This window comes from Macrotis lagotis, chromosome 5 (assembly GCF_037893015.1).
Source record: "Macrotis lagotis isolate mMagLag1 chromosome 5, bilby.v1.9.chrom.fasta, whole genome shotgun sequence".
NCBI classification, from domain to species: Eukaryota; Metazoa; Chordata; class Mammalia; order Peramelemorphia; family Peramelidae; genus Macrotis; species Macrotis lagotis.
Genome location: NC_133662.1, coordinates 196,984,201 through 197,003,320, shown reverse-complemented (window position 1 = coordinate 197,003,320; position 19,120 = coordinate 196,984,201). Strand labels below are relative to the sequence as shown.

At 34.5% G+C, this 19,120-nt stretch overlaps 1 protein-coding gene across 2 annotated transcripts in view; it reads left to right on the top strand.

The window, feature by feature from the left end:
* The window catches only part of DPYD (dihydropyrimidine dehydrogenase), a 1,037,477-nt gene that overhangs the window by 1,001,764 nt on the left and 16,593 nt on the right, over positions 1-19,120 (top strand). For both annotated transcript variants that reach the window (XM_074188237.1, XM_074188238.1), the window contains exon 21: positions 13,980-14,123. In XM_074188237.1, the coding sequence (XP_074044338.1) occupies positions 13,980-14,123 (144 nt within the window). The remainder of the gene's footprint in view (positions 1-13,979; positions 14,124-19,120) is intronic.

The window sequence follows — 19,120 nt, the reverse complement described above, 5'->3', positions numbered from 1 at the left end:
ACTATATTGTTCAAACTACAGGTCCAGGCCATACTAAGTGTTCTACACATACATAGATGTGTGTATATATATATATATATATATATATATATATGTATGTATATACATCCAAGTATATGAGGAAACTGAGAGCCAGAGTGTTTAAGAGATTTGCCTATAGTGACTATGATTTGAACCCAATATAGGTATATGAAAATGTTTGTATATGTATCTCTGATGTAAGAAAAAATGATAACAGTTGTCCTTTGATTTCAAAGAGAACTATACAACCACATTAATGGTGGCTTGACTTATTCATTATTTATAAGAATGAGGGGGTTGTACTACAAAGACATCCTTCTTACTTGCCTTTCCAAATTCATTTCACCCCATGGCCTAATTTAATAGAAAACAGGATTTCTGATGATGGTCTAAAATGGTACAGGTGTCTCTTGGCCTTTTATGATTTCCTCTTCCATATCAGTGAGGCACCTCAGAGCCCAGCACACTAGGCAAAGTGCCAACGAGGCAGATCCAGACCTGTCTCTCAGTGGACTATTCATTAGTATGGATCATATTCTCCCCAAAACTCAAAAATTTTGGTTTCACAGAAACTGCCTGGTGGATCATGAGAATAATACTGCTGGATCATTAGTCAGTACTATTTATGGTTGAAACTCCAATGGTATCTGATCATCTTCAAACCTTCAACTTTCATTCTTAATGAAAACATAGTGGAGAGGAGAGGGTCTGATTCAATATTTCTGGCCAATCACATTAACTATATGATGATTGTTTCTTGCTATACAGAATTAATTTTAAAAGCACAAAAAAGAAACATCTAATCTCATCATATCTGCATTGCAAAGGAATTTACATATTCTCATTGATATTGTCATGCTTTCAAGAATAAAATCACTCTCAAAAGTCAGATAAATTTGATCACACTAACAGTTTTATCATGAAACATGACAGACTATTGAAATTTACTGATTAGACATCAACTGATTGATCAAAGACTTCATGTGCCTCTCAGGCTATGTGCCGAAACTATTTTGAACCTTTTCTGATTTAGAAAATTACATGTATCCAACACAAATGTTCCAACCCCCAAAATAAATGACTCCTTACAACCTACAACAGAGTCATGATTTGAAATGCACAAAATGGAAATAAATAGATATTTTTTATCTCTTTTGCTGCCCAATTCTTTTTTCTATTCTTTTCACTGACACAAGTTAGATCATTAAGTATAATTTTTATGTCAGAGTATACTTTCAGATTCAAAACACTCAGATACACTTTGGAGAACATCTCACTTCTCTAGCCTTCTTTCTCAACTCATATGATCTAAGGACTTTAGTACTTAGCATTCCCCTAAGAATGCATAGGTTCACAAAGATAAAAACTTTAAGAGTGATATTTGCAGGTTAAGGAAAATGACTAAGACTTGTAGAAAATAATAATACTCATTAATGAGTGATACTCTTAGATATTCATAGGTCTCAATCATTTTCTGTCTTGACCTGGAGATACCTTAGGGGCCTGGAATTTCCTTCTCCATTTCGATTTTACCTTCTATGGCTCCCAGATCTATCTGTACAACATCGTATAAGCCTCGACTCTAGGAATTCTCTGCAAGCATCACAATCCTCTGTTCCTTCAGCTGTTCCATCAGTGTCCTCTCTACTTTCAGTAGATGGTGATTGTGCAATTCCTCTCCAATGTAGACCCCCTTCTAATCATTCTTCAGCAAATGTTAAAAGATGTTTCTGTCTTACAAGGTCTATGTAAAGTTCAAAAAGCATGCCTACTTTACCTGCATACCAACATTTTAAGGCTATATTTTGTACTATATCTCTAGGCCTTGGCATACAATTTCAAGCAAGTTTTCTTAACAGCTAAAGAAATCTACTCCCCATTATATTTATTTCATTTTATGAGATCTCTCTCTCTCCACAATTTCAAATAGGCTCATGATAGCTTATTTAATTCCCCTTTCACCTAATATCTCAAAGCATGCCTCCTACCTCCATCAAAAATCACAATCTAGCTACATTTTTTTCTTAATTTCCTGATTTTCTTTTAGAGGATTCAAATTATCTAAGGATACTTGCTAGAATATGTATGATGGGGGGGAAAGGAATTACTCAATAAGAAGAGAAATATTTATAATTTTAATGAATATCAGTCTTTTAGGAAAATTTTAAGGTCAACATAAACTGTTAATTATTGGTAAAATAAATCTGGTTAAGAAAATAGTATTTGCAGGGTGGCTAGGTAGCACAGTGGATAGAGCACTGGCCCTGGAGTCAGAAGTACTTGAGTTCAAGTCCAACCTCAGACACTTAATAATTACCTAACTGTGTGGTCTTGGGCAAGCCACTTAACCCCATTTGCCTTGCAAAAACCTAAAAAAAAAATAGCATTTGCAAATGGGATTTGATTTTGTGAAATGAGCTTCAAGATATTAAGAGTTTTAGGCTCCTGGCCAGGGATGAAGTGTACCTAACAGAGGATTCTAAGAATTATTTGCTTAGAGAATTTAATAATCTGATTTAAAGGACTGTTACCTAAAAGAAAGATAAAGTATAAAAAATGACTATCTGCTTATCAGTCTAGAATTCATAGAGAGTAGCTACAATGTAAAAAGAAAAATAATTGTAAAACACACAGAAATTTGCAGGTAGCAAAATCTAGGAAAGGAGGCAGTAATGAATTAATGAAGGGTCTCATACATCTACACTCAAAAGCACAAAGTATAGGTAACAGACATGCTGAACTAAAGATCCTAAAGTGTAAAAGCAAATTTAATCTTAGATAAATCATAGATTTGGTGTACTAAGTACTATATTTTATTCTAAAATAAACAGGTTAAAGTAAGTAAAATAGGTAGGTAGAGTAGGATTGGCTAAAAATATGACATAATTAATATGTGCTTCAATGTGAGGAAATTTAGCAAGCAAGGGAAGAAATGTGAACAATAGAAGACATTTGAAGGTCAATGGGAGCAGAAACAACTTTTATTTGAACGCAGGAAGAAATAAGGAATTTGGAACACATCACAAGCCTGTGTATGCAGAAGCGTAATTTTAATAATGATGGAAAAAATCAAATTATTTATTAATAATGATAATTGTACCCATTTAAACCATGAAGAATTAGCAAGAGATATTCACTTCTATACTAAAAAGAGAAAGAACTGATTAAACAACAATTCAACTGAAAAGAATCTGGAGATGTCAGTGCCTTACAAGTTTAATATTCAGAGTTTAGAATGGCATGGCGATGTAGAAAGACATGAACTAAGTAATAATACATTGAGCACATCTAGCTCAAGATTGGCTTATGGTTAGACTCTTAAGTTTAATAAATTGTTCATTGTCATTTTGGTCATAGGTTCAGTCTGGTGGCTCCAGGCATTAGTGCTTGGCTTTGTTTAAACTACAATTTTGTTGGCTATTTTAATATCAAATAATTGATATGAAATTCATCAATGGCATAGTCATCAAATAAAAATCTAGGAGAGATAGTTAACCTACTAAATGACAAAATCAAAATACAAAAAAAGATTATGACAAGTTAGATCATTACATTGAATATAACAAAAGAAAATTCAATAGGAATAAATGTAAAATCTTACAATTTATTTCAAAAAGTAAACATCTCAAGCATAGGATAAGAGAGGCATGGGTTAGACAGCAATTTATATGAAAATTGTCTGGAATTTTTAGAGGACAGTAACCTGATTATGAGTGCTATACTTTGATGTAGCACAAAAATGTTCATGCTTAATGAGCTACATTAAGAGAAAAACAACTTCCAGAAAACCTCACTGCACTCTCCTAGTCAGACCACAACTGGGTTATTGTCCATTGGGGGGGAGCGCAATTTAATAATCAAGCAATTAATGCTTCATACAATAAAAGTATCTGTTGTAATTTAATGAATCATATAACATTTTAAAATAAAGATCCTAATTCCTGTATGTAAAAAAAAAATATCTCCAGGCAGTCTTTGAGTCCACAAAATGTTAGTTATGTGAAAAAAATCCAACCATGTTAGTTAAAGGTTAAAGTGGTCTCTGATGGTGCAGCATTAGCATATGTACTCACCCATTCCTTCATTTTCCAGTTTTGCAATGTGGGCTGCATGAATGGGCTTTGAGGGCTGCATGAGGCCTGTGGCCACAAGTTAAACAACCTTTTCTAAATCTTTCAATGTGTCTGTATATTTACAAAATAATTTTTTGAAAAGAATTTTTGATATTTTATTTATTTGTTTTTCCAACTACATGCAATGGTAGTCTTTACTGATTTTTTTTTGCAAGGTTTTGAGTTTTACATTTTTCTCCCTCCTACTCCTGACAGAAAGAAATATAAAATAGACTCTACATTAATAACCATGTTAAACATAGATTCATATTGATCATGTTGTGAGAAAAGAATCAGACTTAAACGTAAGAAAACATTAGATAGAAAAAATGACATAATATAAGACAACTTTTTAAAATTGAAGATAAATAAATTTTGATCTTCATCTAAATTCCATAGTTCCTCCTCTAGATACAGATGGTACTTTTCCATCTCAAGTCTTTTAAACTTTTCTTTGATCTTTGAATTGCCAAAATGAACAAGTCCATCATGGTTGATCATCACTCCATGTTGTTGTTAGTATGGATAATTTCTTCTGGTTCTGCTCATTTTAATCAGCATCAATTCTTGCCAGTCTTTCTAGGCTTTTCTGAAATCCCATTCCCCAGTTAAGGGGCAATTTTTTGTCACTACACAAAGAGCTTCCATGAATAACCTTGTACATTTGGGATTTTTACCCTTTTTCATGACCCCTTTGCAATACAGACATTATGGTGGAATTGTTGAATTAAAGGGTATGCACAGTTTTATTGTTCTTAGGCATAATTACAAATTGCTCTCCAGAAACATTGGATCAATTCACAACTCCACCAACAATGCATGTGTCCCAGATTTCCTACATCCCCTCCAACTTTGATCATTTTCCTTATTCATCATATTGATCAGTCTGATAGGTGTGAGATGGTACCTCAGAGACATCTTAATTTGATTTCTCTAGTCAATAATGATTTAGAGCAATTTCTCATAAAATTATAGATAACTTTAATTTCTTCATCTGAGCATTGCCTTTCCATATCCTCTGAGCATTTAGCAGTTGGGGACTGACTTGTTTTATTTTTTAATAAATTTGACTCAGTTCTCAGTATATTTTAGAAATGACAGCCCTTTGTCAAAAGCACTAGTTGTAAAAAATGTTTCCCATCTTTCTACCTTCTTTTTAATCTTGGTTGAAGTCATTTTGTTCTTACATAACAATTTTGGGGGAAAACATAGCTGAATTCTTTTTTTTAAAAAAGATAAAATTGTAAAATGTAGAGATGGATAATAAATTATTTTAATCAAAGCAAAAAATTTATTAAGAAAATTAGTCTTCATAGTCATCCGCCACTGTGCTGGCCACAATGATGATCACCTAAAAGGTAATGTTTCCTTATTGACTCTTCGGTCAGTCAATAAGCATGTATTAAATCCTCATTTTCTGTGTCGACCTGTTCTAAGCAATGGGAATATGAAGACAGGTAAAAGAAAGCTTATTTCTGCCCTCAAGGAGCTTCCATTCTCATATGAAAAGTCAAAACATAATAGGGAGTTGAAAATGGAAGGAGGAAGAGATATATACCTACCTAGCACATAGGGAAGGTTGGGAGGTGAAGTATTAGAGAAATGTGTTGTGGAAATGAGTCATCTGTGAAGTCTAGAGAAAAATGATGTCTTAAGCTATTCTATAGTTACTTATTCCCCTATCCCTATCTCAAACTTAGATGATTTATATAAAGTCAACCAAATTTCAAACCAGAAATTTCATATACACAATTGCAATTACAATCAGCACCTACACTCATCATACTCACACAAGTATTTGGACCTTTATAAAATGGTAAATATTAAAAGACAAATGTTGCAGGCATATACTTAGTATGTGGGTGTATCATGTGAAATCAACTCTAACCCTCTATTAGTGGCAAGGGACATTTATAAAATTAATAGTGTGTTCACATATCTTAGGGAAATGGTTGAACCCTTAATAGGAAGGAAGATGAATATATTATGTTAACATTGTCACCTGGGGAAAATCTCCTTTCACCAAAGGAGTCAAGATTTAGTCTTAACTGGCAAGTACAGCTTTGCCCAGCTTATCTCCTCCATCTATATTTCAGTTTTATGTCTTCCCCCTCATCTAGTACAACCTGAACTCCTTATGATGATTTTATTTCAAGCCTACATATTCATCACAATAATTACTCCCCTTTATGAGAAATACAGCATGGTATAGCAAAAGTAATTCTGGATTGCATAGGTGGTCCCAGGGCTTGGTTTGAATCTCAAATCTGCCATTTACTAACTATCAGACTAAAAAGAAACATGTGTATGAATGGAGAGAGGAGGAATATAGAATGGAGAAGGAGTTGATAACTCTATTCAAGTACCTAAAGGATTGCCATATGGAAGATTAACCTTATTCTGCTTCTAGAATTCTTGAGTAGCAACCTCAAAGCAAAAATTGAGACTTTGATATAAGAAAAACTTTAATTTGAGTGGCTCTAAAGTAGAATGGGGTGTTCAGGAGGGATTCTCTTTCTTTGAAGGTCTTCAAGCAGAGGTTTGACAGCTATTTGTGGACTGTGTCAAACTGGTGATTCATATTAGGGACAGAGATTAGGCAAAATTGTTTACTCATATCTCTCACAACTCTGTAATTCTTTGTGATAGTGGGCAAGATGTTCTCTAAGATCATTTCTATCTCTAAATCTGTGATCCTAAGACGAGATGGCTACTGAGTTTCCTTTATGAATTTGAAATTCTATGATGCCAGAATTTTATATAATGTTGGACATTACTTTGCCTCTCTCTGATTAGTTTCCATTTCTGTTAAATAATTGAGGATTGGGGCAGCTAGGTGGCACAGTGGATAGAGCACCAGCCCTAGGGTCAGGAGTACCTGAGTTCAAAGCCGGCCTCAGACACTTAATAATTACCTAGTTGTGTGGCCTTGGGCAAACCACTTAACCCCATTTGCCTTGCAAAAAAAAAAAAAAAACCCTAAAAAAAAATAATTGAGGATTGATTTAGATAACCTCTAGTTGGGGCGGCTAGGTGGTGCAGTAGATAGAGCACCAGCCCTGGAGTCAGGAGGACCTGAGTTCAAATTTAGCCTCAGACACTTAATAATTACCTAGGCAAGTGACTTAACCCTAATTGCCTTGCAAAAACCTAAAAAAAAAAAAAAAAGAAATAGATAACCTCTGGTCTTTTCTAGTCCTAAGTCTGATGTTATGATCCTTCTTTAGAGGAAGGAGGGCAATCTTATTTTTTTTAATTGGAAGAGGAACAAGCCTGAAGACTTCTATCCTTTACTTTATATAAACTATTAATAAGAAAATGGTAGTCTGAAGCAAAATGATGTTAGGGAAAAAGTCAAGTTGGTGTGGCTCCCATCAAAATGATATCAATTTTAACTGGGAGATACCAGTGCCTGTTTCTATTAGGGAACAAGAAGCCCTTTCTACTCCATAATATGCTCAATTACCTTTGGATTGATCCATGAATAAATTATAATCCAAACAGGCTTCTTCACCTTAAAGCTTTGCTGGTTTAAGGTATCATTGTTGATTCATTATATTGTCAGTTTTCTATTGGCAGTGTAATGTTTTTTACATCTGGATAGAGACAATTTTAGTGGAAGATACTGTTATCATTAAATGAGTAGGATTTAGCTTCTAGGGTAAGAACAAATTCATCAATGATGAATCCCCAGAGAAACTACTGAGACGAAAATCTCACTGCTGCTCAAGATTTATATAGTTCATCAGTTACAAGGCAGTTTTTGATAGCCTCAAAATGAACTTTTCCCCCCTTTGTTTAAGAAACACTGCATGCATGTAGAAATATGTTGGGCATGACCTCATATGTATAATCACAATTAAAACACTTGTACTTCGCAAGGGGGAGGGCAGAAATAAAGAAGAGAATTTGGAACTCAAAAATTGTTTATTCTTTTTAAAAATTCTTTTACATGTAATTGGGGAATGCTTAATGAAATAAATAAAAAAATTAAATATATCATGATACTCAAAACCCCACGCTTTGAGTTACTGCTGGCTGCAACTTTGACTGAGAGGAAATAATGAATGGAAACTTAAAATACCTGCTGCTGGACCTGCTGCGCTCCCTTCTACAATAGGAAATCAATTAACCATACATTCAGGCAGAGATTTGAACTAAATGGTTTATTAATCACCACCGATTGCACATATACACAGTGACCACTTATCCATCTACAATCTTTTTAGAAGGGTGGGCTAAGTGGTAATATGAAAATTATTTTAAAGATGTTAGGGGATTGATGAGTCTCCAGAAAAATAATCTTAGAACCGAGAAAACAATAACTTTTAAAATGATAAGCACCCCCAACACCTAGAGCTATTTAATCACATATAGCTCATGATTTAAGTACATTTAATATAACAGTGAAAAAGGCTTGACTTCTTTAATGAATGAAGTATAGAAATGATTTGATGAGAGCACTAAAGTTTTGTAAGGCTGTGCTTTCCATCAACCTTTAAAATTATCATGCCCCTATAGATATTATGCCTCCTCCTTGAAGATTTTCAAGTCAGCTTTTTTTTTTGTTGATGATAGTTATTTGGATTGAATTATTTTGTTCCCTCCTCCATTTGAACAAAGGATTAATTTAAGTAAAAACAGAATATTATCCCTTGGATTTATGTTACAAAGTGGATAACAGAAGATTTGTCAAATATATATTTAGTATAACCTTCACAGACTTTATCAGATTTCTAACAATTACTTTTCAAACCACTGAAATTAATAAAATCTGGTGGAGTCATTATTTAAAAAAAAAAAAAACCAAATGCAGCCTTTGAACTCCTCCTAACCAATACTGATGAGACCCAAGTGACCCAGATCCTTAAACCGATTCTGCCATAAACCAACTGTGTTTGCCTTTGGGCAAAAGTCATGTAATCTCTCTGGACTTCATATTCTTCATCTACAACAGAACAGGGACCAAGATCTTTGCTAGGAGCATGCCTCACTTTAAAATTCTCTGAATTCAGAGCTATTCAAATAATGCTACAACAGTATGAGATTAAATGGATTTGTCCAAAGCTAAGGGACCACTGTAGATAAAGATTTTACCAAGCATAGTACATTTCAGCAAGAGAATGGGATTAAGATAACTGTGATGTATAAAAGAAGTGTGGTCAATTAGGCAAATTCCAAATAGATATATACTGGGGACATGTCTTTAGTATCTGATGAGGTGCTGACTAGATTCCAGAAACATTTCTTATAAACAAAATGTCTGATCTGACTAATCCAAAATGGACTATTCTTTCCAAATGAAGGATTTCTTCAAATATATTATGTTCTAGGAGACTATGTTCACTTTTTAAAACTTCTTTAATGTTTTTTTTCTTTCTCTCATGGTTTTTTCCCCTTTAGTTTTAATTCTTCTTTTACAACATGACTAATATGGAAATATAGTTAAAAAAAAAACCAATTGTACATGGATTGCTCACTGTCATTGGGAAAGGGAGGGTGGTAAAAAAAATTAGAGCTCAAAAGTTTACAAAAAGAGGAATGGGGAAAATTAACTTTGCATGTAGTTGGAAAAAATAAAATAAAATAGCATAATGGCCTAGAAGGACCCTGTTATTATAAATGAAAAGTGATCTATAGTTGATTTTATTCACCTATAGTTATGAAATGGACCCTTCCCACCTCTAAATATTAGTTCAGCCATTTGGCTTTTGATTCAGGAAAATAGCAATGATAAAAATTGATATTTATGCAGATTTTTAGAGCATTTTTCTCAAGAAAAAAAAAGGTGGTTTGGTGGGTGGCCCAGGATTCTAACCTGGCTGTGAGACACCAGACTGGTCACTGGACCTCTCTGTTCCTTTAAGTACACAGACTGAAGAACTGCTTTGGAAGAGGGAGTTTCCTTACAGGAAGTCCCCAATGCTGATGAATTAAGAAACCCCATTTAAAAAAAAGTCATTTCCTTCCAATAATCTATTGAGATGCAAAGTTATTATCCCCATTTTACAGATAAGTAATCAAGACTGTTTAAATCACTTGTCCATGATCCCACAGCTGGTAAATTCTAGCTAGCTTTAGCTGCTCTCTGTTGCTCTATATACCTAAAATTCTAAAAGATTTGAAAAAGACTGATTCTTATAAGCAGTCTTGGTTCTAGAAAATAGATAATGAAATATCTTTCCCTCCTCTTTCCAGAAAGTTGGGGGAGGGAGTGATTATTGCAGTAAAAGGCTACATACATTTTTAGACCTGGTCACTGTTTTAGTTTCATTTAACTATTTTTCTTTATTTTAAGGGAAGATTCATTTCTAGGAATGGAGGATTCAGGGTTATAATTAATGATAAAGTAAAATCCAAAGCCATCCAAAAATCTTATTAAAATAAAGTGTTTTGTTATATTTTATTTTTTTTTAAATCTATGATATGGAAAGTGGACCTTAATTGTATATCAGTCCAATAGTTCCTGATGCCATTATTTCCACTTCGTACTACCTTCATTCCTTTACTAAAATGAATTAATGTTCCAGGTAACAATCTTAGATATTTACACTTGAACAAGCTTCTTCCATGACTACAAACTGCTTACTGAAATTTTAGCTGTAGCTTGATTTGATCGTGGGCCATAGTTGAATATTAGTTTATCCACTCTATCAAGGGCTCTGGAGAACTGGAAACTCGTTTTCCTGGAGCATTATACTTTATGGAGAATAAAGCCCAATGTTTTGAAACAAGTGTGATGCAGTGAAGCACTTGCCAGGTCAGAGATCAGGATGACCTTGGAGCATTGCAACGTTCCAGACCTCCATCAACCAGATAAATGGGCATTATTCTATGGGAGCAAGAAAATGTTTTTGCAGTCTCTCTTAATGCAGCCCTAGCAATTCCAAGTTACCAGCAACACAAAAACATTTGGAATTCAGCAGTCACTGTCAACACCCATATTTGCCATGAAAAGTGAAGAGCAAAGGTTGTTGGAAAGGGTAAGGACAGGCTGGAGAAAGATAATTGTGGAAAAATGAAGGAACTAAGTGCATCATTGTGTTAACTTGATACTACTTAGCATTCTTCTCGGAAGCACAGTGCATCCTTAAACCTTGTCTCTTGCTAAATGAACTTTAGAAAGCACAAAAGAAGAGCCTTGAGGCTTTGTACTGTATGTATGTGTCTAATCTTGAATACTGATGCAGCCAGTGGAGTCTATTTCCTGTTGTGTGTTTCTATTTTCACCATCTTTTATGCAAACTGAAAAAGTTGTTGTTTTCTGTATGTAGAAATCGATATTTTTACTGCTTTGCTTTTCAGCTATTCTGGGAAATCACAATCAACATTCATCACGATCACTAAAGGGATACATGTAATGATTCAGTAGGGTGTCCTTGAGAAATAGTGTCCAGGCAGCCAGAGAAGCCAGAATCTCATCTCATTTTTTTTTTACTACCAACACACTTACCATATCGCTTTGGGGAAGTCTTAACAACTCTGGGCCTCAGTTTTCTCAAATGTAAAATGAAGAAATTGAACTAAATCTCTAGTTACTATATTTCCCCATGTATAAGATGCCCCCATGTGTAAGACACGCCTTAATTTTGGGACCTGGGATTTGAAAAAAAAATGTATTACATCAAGTTATTAAACTCAAGTTTTATTCATCATAAAATTCATAATGCTCCTCATCTCTCTCAAAACTCCCATCCATTAGCTTGTCCTCATCTGTGTTTGATGACAAATCGCTGTCTTAGGAGAAGCTCTGACTGCTTTCCTGCCTGTGCTCTGGTCTGAGGTTGACCACAAGCTCTCCCTGGGCAAGTCTGGTGCGTGAACGCATGCTTAGTCCATTCCATTTCATGAAGCTGAAGCACCAGTTGTGTCCTCCTTGGAAATCGGTCTCTTCTTTTTCATCAGCAATTCTTTGGGCCTCCTGCTGAACCATCTTTGTGGACACAGAAATTCCACTTGCCCTTTGCTCTTCAATCCATCTCTTCAATTCCCTCTCTAGATCACAAAGTTAGAGTACAATGATAGTAAAGCAACTCACCTCTCTGGTTCTACAGGTTTCCAATCTTTTTCCTCTTCTCATAATAGCTACGAACTTTTCTCCTGTGTAATGATTATTATTATTTATAATAATAATAATAATAACAGCCACTTCTGTGTTGTTATAACTTTTGTCAAAAGTGTTTACTTAGTATAGCTCCTCGTACATGGTGGGCACAGCTCTTCCTTCCTTCCCCCTTCCCCTAAAAGCAGTTTTTCTAGTAAGCAGATTGCTGAGCTGGACTACCAGACCAGTTTCTCTCTCAAAGTCATGACTAGTTTTTGAAGCAGTTTCTTGACTTGAGCAACAGTTGGAAGTTGGTATTTTTTAGGAACATATTAGAGCCTTGTGAATCTTCTTCCAGCCAGTGCCAAGTTTGTCTTGTAATTTAGAGAAGATGTTTACATTATAAAAAGCAAACAGAGATGTTCAACCTTAATGGAAGCAGCTCCTCTCAGCAGTTCAGAGAGCTAGGACAACCATATTAGACCAGCTTTGGGCAGTGCTATTACCCAACCAGAGGGGAAAAAATGAAACAAAACATGACAAAACCAAAAAAGCCTTCAAAATCCGATGAACGCTTTATAAAAATTATCTCATGCATCTTTTCCCTTTAATCCTAATTCCTCATACTAGAAATGACTAATCTGTATACATGTTTATCACAAATATGTATGTACAATGTTAACCTGACTGCTGCTGAGGGGAAGAGGGTGGGAAGGGAGGGTGAAAAGGAAATTTTTAAACTTATAAATATACATAGGCATATGGATGAATATTACAAAACTTTCATAACATGTATTTGTAAAAATAAAATATCAATTACAAAAAAGCGAACAGGACAAGAGATGTCTTTGAATTTCCTTAGCATATTAATACACCTTTATTTTCCTCATCTGATTTAGGGGAAGAAGGGAAACATATCTCCCCAAGTAAAAGGATTTGAATTTTTTAATAGACTTCATTTGGTACTAGTTTATAAATCCTGAAAAGTTTAGCAATCCTTTTATTCATATAATGGGTATCGCTTCTTGATACTAAAATCCAAAAGAAATAGAAAATCTGTTACTGAGTGCTTTGTCCAAATACCACCAAGCAAAATCTCTGTTAATATTTTAAAATAATAGTTTGATTATTCTATTTTATAAATACTTGATAATCATTAGTATTAAATTAATAATGAATGGATATTGACTGCAGGGATTATGGCTGTTATTGTGAATAGAAATGAAAACTAATCTTTAAAAGACCAGTCACTTTATGTTATATCGGGACTTATGATCAGAGTCATAGATTAAAAGCTGAAAATGCCTTAGAAGTCATTCAGTACAACCTTATTATTTTATAGATGAAAAATTCAATAGAAAAGTAACTGAACAGTATGAGTGATTGTATCATTGTGGAGGACACTTGGCTTGGAGACTCATATGCCCATTGATCATAGATCAACAAATCACGTACAACTTTAGTATCTTGATATGATAGCTGAGGCAATGTTAAGTTTAAAGGATCTGCCCATGGTCCCTTAATATGTATGTATAGATATAGATATAGATGTAAAATCTGAATTCAAGATGCCAACATGCATCTCATTGTATATTGGGCAAAATGAAAGCACACAGACCACTTAATATGTTTGTTTCTTAGTGTTTCTATATAGCTCCTTGTGCATCTAGCTGAAATCTCTATCTGTTGGATCTCCTTGATATCAGAGACTCTTACTTTTCTTTTTATATCCCAAAAGTTTAGGACAGGCCTTATAAATGCTATAAAGAGCTAACAAGAATTCTTGTTTGTTTCCACTTTAGAAACTTCCAAACTTTGGACCTTACCTTGAACTGAGGAAAAAAATTATGGCAGAGCACAAGATAAAACTGAAGGAGCAAAATGTGGATTTGGCACCGCTGGAAAAAGCCTACTTCGTTCCCAAGAAACCCATTCCAAAAATCAAGGTAACAAAATTAAAGCAAATACTAAAATAGTAAGAATTATCTGTTGTAATGTTCAAATGTTCATTAACTTTAGATGATTTGTGGAAGCTCACAAAAAGACACATGGACATATCCTACTATTAATCCATTCACATTGTGTAATAATTACTAGCATTTAACACTTTGTGCTTTCCAAGCTGCCATTGAATGCCTATAGCTCAAAATGACTGGGCCAGTGAAATCCTTAGAATTGCAAATATGGAAAAAACTTCAAGAATTATTTACTCCAATTCTCTACCCAAAATATGAATCCTGTTTAAGCAGTTAGTTTGAGGGAGCTCATTATCCTCCAAAATAGTTTAAACTGGACACACTAAATATTCTAAATTTGGGTTAACAAGGACTTAGTGTATTCATCATCAATGTCACCCAAAAACAGATCTGGAGACCTAATCTGCTCAAGGGAATCCCTCTTCATTGATTGTGACAAACACCATTGATGAACATGTATTTCTGTGTGTTACAGATGCCTCAGTTTATATTAATAAATTGGGGAAAATCCCAGAATTGTCTCTGATGCTCTGCCTTTCAACTATGAGGTGGGATTTCATTTACCCCTCTTTCTATATTTGATGGGAAAGCAGATAGCAAAGAGTAGATTAGAGAGGTAATGAATTGTTAATGTGTTTACAAGGTGTTAACTTGACTTGATCTCTTTATGAAAGAACACTTTTCCCTAAGTGAATCAGAAAGGGTAGTGTTTGCCTGGGCTAAAAAATTAGGTCATGTCCCTGAAGGTTTTAGACAGCTAGACCCTGGAGAAAAATGAACTAGGTGCTGCATTTGAAGGAGTCTTATAGAGTAGAAGGAAAAAAATGCCTCTAGCAATAGGACCCTTGAACCAAAAGTGCTTTTATCTTTGTGAGCATTCCCTTGACAGAAAATTGAAAATTCCTCTATATTAAATGATGATTTTAATTTATACCTTTAAATACCCTTTGGGATGATGGATCTCTGATCTTAGCTAAAGTTGCTTCTTGGACAGGAGACATACTATCCATAGCCAAGTATGAACTCGGAACTTGAGTAGATCCTTCAAGAATGTAAGATAGTATTTGAGACTAGAGTCCATATAACCAATTAAGTATCAGACAATTTTAATAGAGTTCTTAATATGGCTATTTTAAAAAAAAGTCAGCTATTCATTTTGCTTCATTTTGCTTTTGTTTTCTTTATATCTCATATACTTTTAATAACTAATGGATTTTTCTGCATTTTTCTTTTACATCTTAACATATACTTTAATCTAGTCTTTACAAGACTACTTTCTGTGAATTGGCAAAGAAAAGTTGCAATCAGAATCAGAATTTCATGAAAATGTTTCTAGGTTTCTCACTCTCTATCTCCATGGTGACTGCATCATGATTTTAGACAGTGGAATTTCTCTTTCACTCTGTAATGAAACCAGCTATGGTTCACTCTCGAATTCCCAACTTCCATTTGTTTTGATATGAGACACAGTCCTACATGCTGCTCCTCATGCATGAAACTCCTTTCAAAATTCTACCATTTGTCATTGTTTACTAAAATTTGGTTTGGCAGCATGTGCTAAATATATAGAACTTTTAATGTGTCTCTCTGACTCCCAGAGAAACAGTGTTCTCTTGGTTGAAAGATTTAGAGTTTACATTTCAATTGATTTGTATTTCACCTGTTGGACAAAGTCAAGTGACATTCAGAATCATAAAGACCAAAATGGAAGGGAGTGGACTTGATATGCTGCACCACTTCACTTCTACAGCTCCAAATAAAATGAACACTTGAACTTTTAGCTGCTTTATGGTCTTTTAGTCTCAGTCATTCTCTTTAGCAAAAAGCACAGGTTGGAAGAAAATTTATTTGTTCTAGGAACCCTGACCGAACTTCCTTCCCTTAAATCATTGCAGTGCCATTAAATGAATGAATTGTGCATACTGATGGGGATGAGAGGGCTAGAAACTACTGTGCATTAGTCTTAGCCCAGGAAGAAGAATACTTTTCAAAATACTCTCTTTATTTTGGTTGTAAGACAAAATCATTTTTTTCTTTTTTTAAGTTAGTGGAAACTTCCATCAACTCTTTTTTATATAAATTAGTAGTTTTCCTGCTCTCATAAATACACTCTCAATCTATGGTCTACTTTCTTCTTGTGTATCCCAAAGAATAAAATTATTTATATTTTTAACAAAGGAAGAATCAACTGCTTCCAAAGACAATTTAACTTTCTGGAGTTTTCCAAGTCCTTTTTTCTTTTTAAATAGAGTTTTGGTATTGTTGGTATTTGGTATATTTGGCATTCTTTTGAAGGGAGAGAATCAATTCTGCTTGCAAAAAATACTGTTACATCAGTATTAGAAATAAAAGCTACAAAGAGGTAATAAATCATAGAAGGTAAAAGTTCAGAAAATGGGAGTTGATAAAGACCTGAAATTAAAGGATTGGAAAAAATAAAGACAAGGTTGGACAATTGAAAAGATTAAACCTAAATTTTTGAAAGTCAGAGACCTTCCCCCCCCAACATAATCCCCCAGTGAATCACTTTATAGTTCAATCTAGAATAAAATATCTAGTCCAATATGCTACAGAAAAAAATATTAATGACTTTCAGAACTTGGACCAATGGTGACTACACATCCATTTTAGATACAATTGTTCCTTGAGGAAATAAAGAATTAAAAAGAATTAAAGCAAGTGGTTATTTATCTAAATGAGTATAGATTTAGAGCTAGAAGAGACCTTTGGAGTCAGACATTCAAGCCCTTCATTATACAGGTGAGCATACTAAGTGATGCCAAGAAAGGCCAGTTGTCTTATCCAAGATCTCTGACTCTACATCCTCTAATACTTGGGTCTTTCTAAATTTTCCTGATCTCCAGAGTTCCACTCACCTGTAATCCACATTCAGGAATATGGTATCTGATAGAGGTGTTTTTATTGGAAGGAAAGAAAGAAGACATATTTTCATAGGTCATTTCATCCTCCATTCTGCTGTCAAAGTATAAGTCATCCCTCCACTGAATGAATAATTAAAAGTTGCTCCCTATTATGTCCAGATTCAAATAGAAAGTACTTTGATATTTAGAGTCTTTCACACCTTGGCTACTTCCTACCTCTTCAGTCTTTTGTTGTCCTTGCTATTGTCACTTCTAATTTTTATTATTTTAATTTATTTTCTCTTCCAACAATCTCCAATTTTAAAAAAATGAAAAGCAAAACCTGTGTAACATGCATAGTCAAGCAAAAACAAATTCCCACACTGACTATGTCAAAATAAATATTCCCCAATCTGTTTCTTGATTGGATCAGTTGATCCCTATCAGGAAAGGGATAATTTCATCAGCCCTCTAGAATTGTGGTTGGCTATTGCAAGGTAAAATGAGCAGAATCAGGGGAACAGTTTAGAAAATAGCAATATTTTAAAGGCAAAAATCTATTCCTTTCTTCTTATATTTTGCCTCCTCTATTTCTTCTTTTGTGATCCACTAACACAAGTTTACTGTACCATTCCTCATGCATGAAACTTTTTATCTCCCATTTCTATGTTTAGAATAATGTCCCTCTTAACTTCTGCCCCTTGGCTTTCTTTCCTTTCTTCAAACCGCAATTCAGAGTTAATCTGAGAATTCTTTCCCACTGTACCTCCCCAACTCCCAGCATTAGTACCTTTTCTCTGACATGTAACCTTCCATTTATACCTCATATGTATGTCCACAATGCACATAATAGGCATACATATTCATTTATGTGTGTATATAGATATGTATATACAGATATATTGAATTGCAAAGTTTATGCATGTTATTTCCCCAGTTAGAATGTGACCTCCTTGAGGTTACAGAAACCAATTTTTTGGCTTCCTTTTCCCGCATTTAGCACAGAACTCAGAAATTCATAGTTTAAAAAATTATTGTAGACTAATTGAATAGGATCTAGCTTTAAATGAAAAACTGGAAGAAGCCTCAGACATCCCAGAAGCAAGTCCCTTCACTTTACAGATCAGGACCTATCAGAAGACTTTCCCACAGTCACATAAATGACGGGTGTCTGAAGTGTGATCCAAATCCACATCTTACCTTCCTGATTCAGAGCCCACCAGCCTACACCATGGTGTTCGCCTCCTCCAGCAAAGACACGTTATTTGTGACTGCAGACAACTCCTCTCCTACTAGATTCTAGAAAGTGGATTAATGATGTATTTGTATCCTAAGCACCTCGGGCAGGACCTGGCCAAAAGTCCGCATTTGATCAATGCTTATTGACTGATTTCAGAGTGGAATCAAAGAGGTTCTGATAAATTGTATAGAAAAAAATATAAATTCCATGAGCTTGTGCTGGTCTCTGGGATCAAAGACTGCCATGTGGCATAACAGGAAGAAAATTGAACCAAGAATCAAAAAACCTAGATTGTAGTCTTAGTTCTGCCATTCCTTACCTATGAGACTTTGAGATGGTGACAACGTCTAGAGCCAAAATTTGTTCATTTATGAAATGAGAGGGTTGAAGAGGAGAGGGTCTCCATGATCCTTTTCAGTCATAAATTATATGAGCAATTCTCTAGAAGACTGATGCTTCTTTATACTTTATACTTTAAAACTTCTAATACAAGACAGCTTTTATAGATTCAGAACTTAAGTGCAGATAAAAGGGGGGAAGTAGTCTTAGATTTCCCCTTGAGATACAGGAAACTTTCCAAAAAGGACCTTTAGGAAGCTCTATACAATAAATTGTTTGCTCTCCAAAATCAGTTTTGGAAACTGCTTAGAATACCACCATTCCCCCCAAAATTTTACATTCTTTGGCTATAGATCTAAAAGTAGTTGAGAAGGATCAGCACCATAGCTCCCTTTCTGAACTGTCATCTTTCTGATAATTTAAACTTTACCTACTGATTAGATGAGTATCTTATCTGGTTCTGGCATTAGTGAGAGATGCACTGCCTGAATATTAGAAGGAAAAAGTATCATCAGTCAGTCAATAAA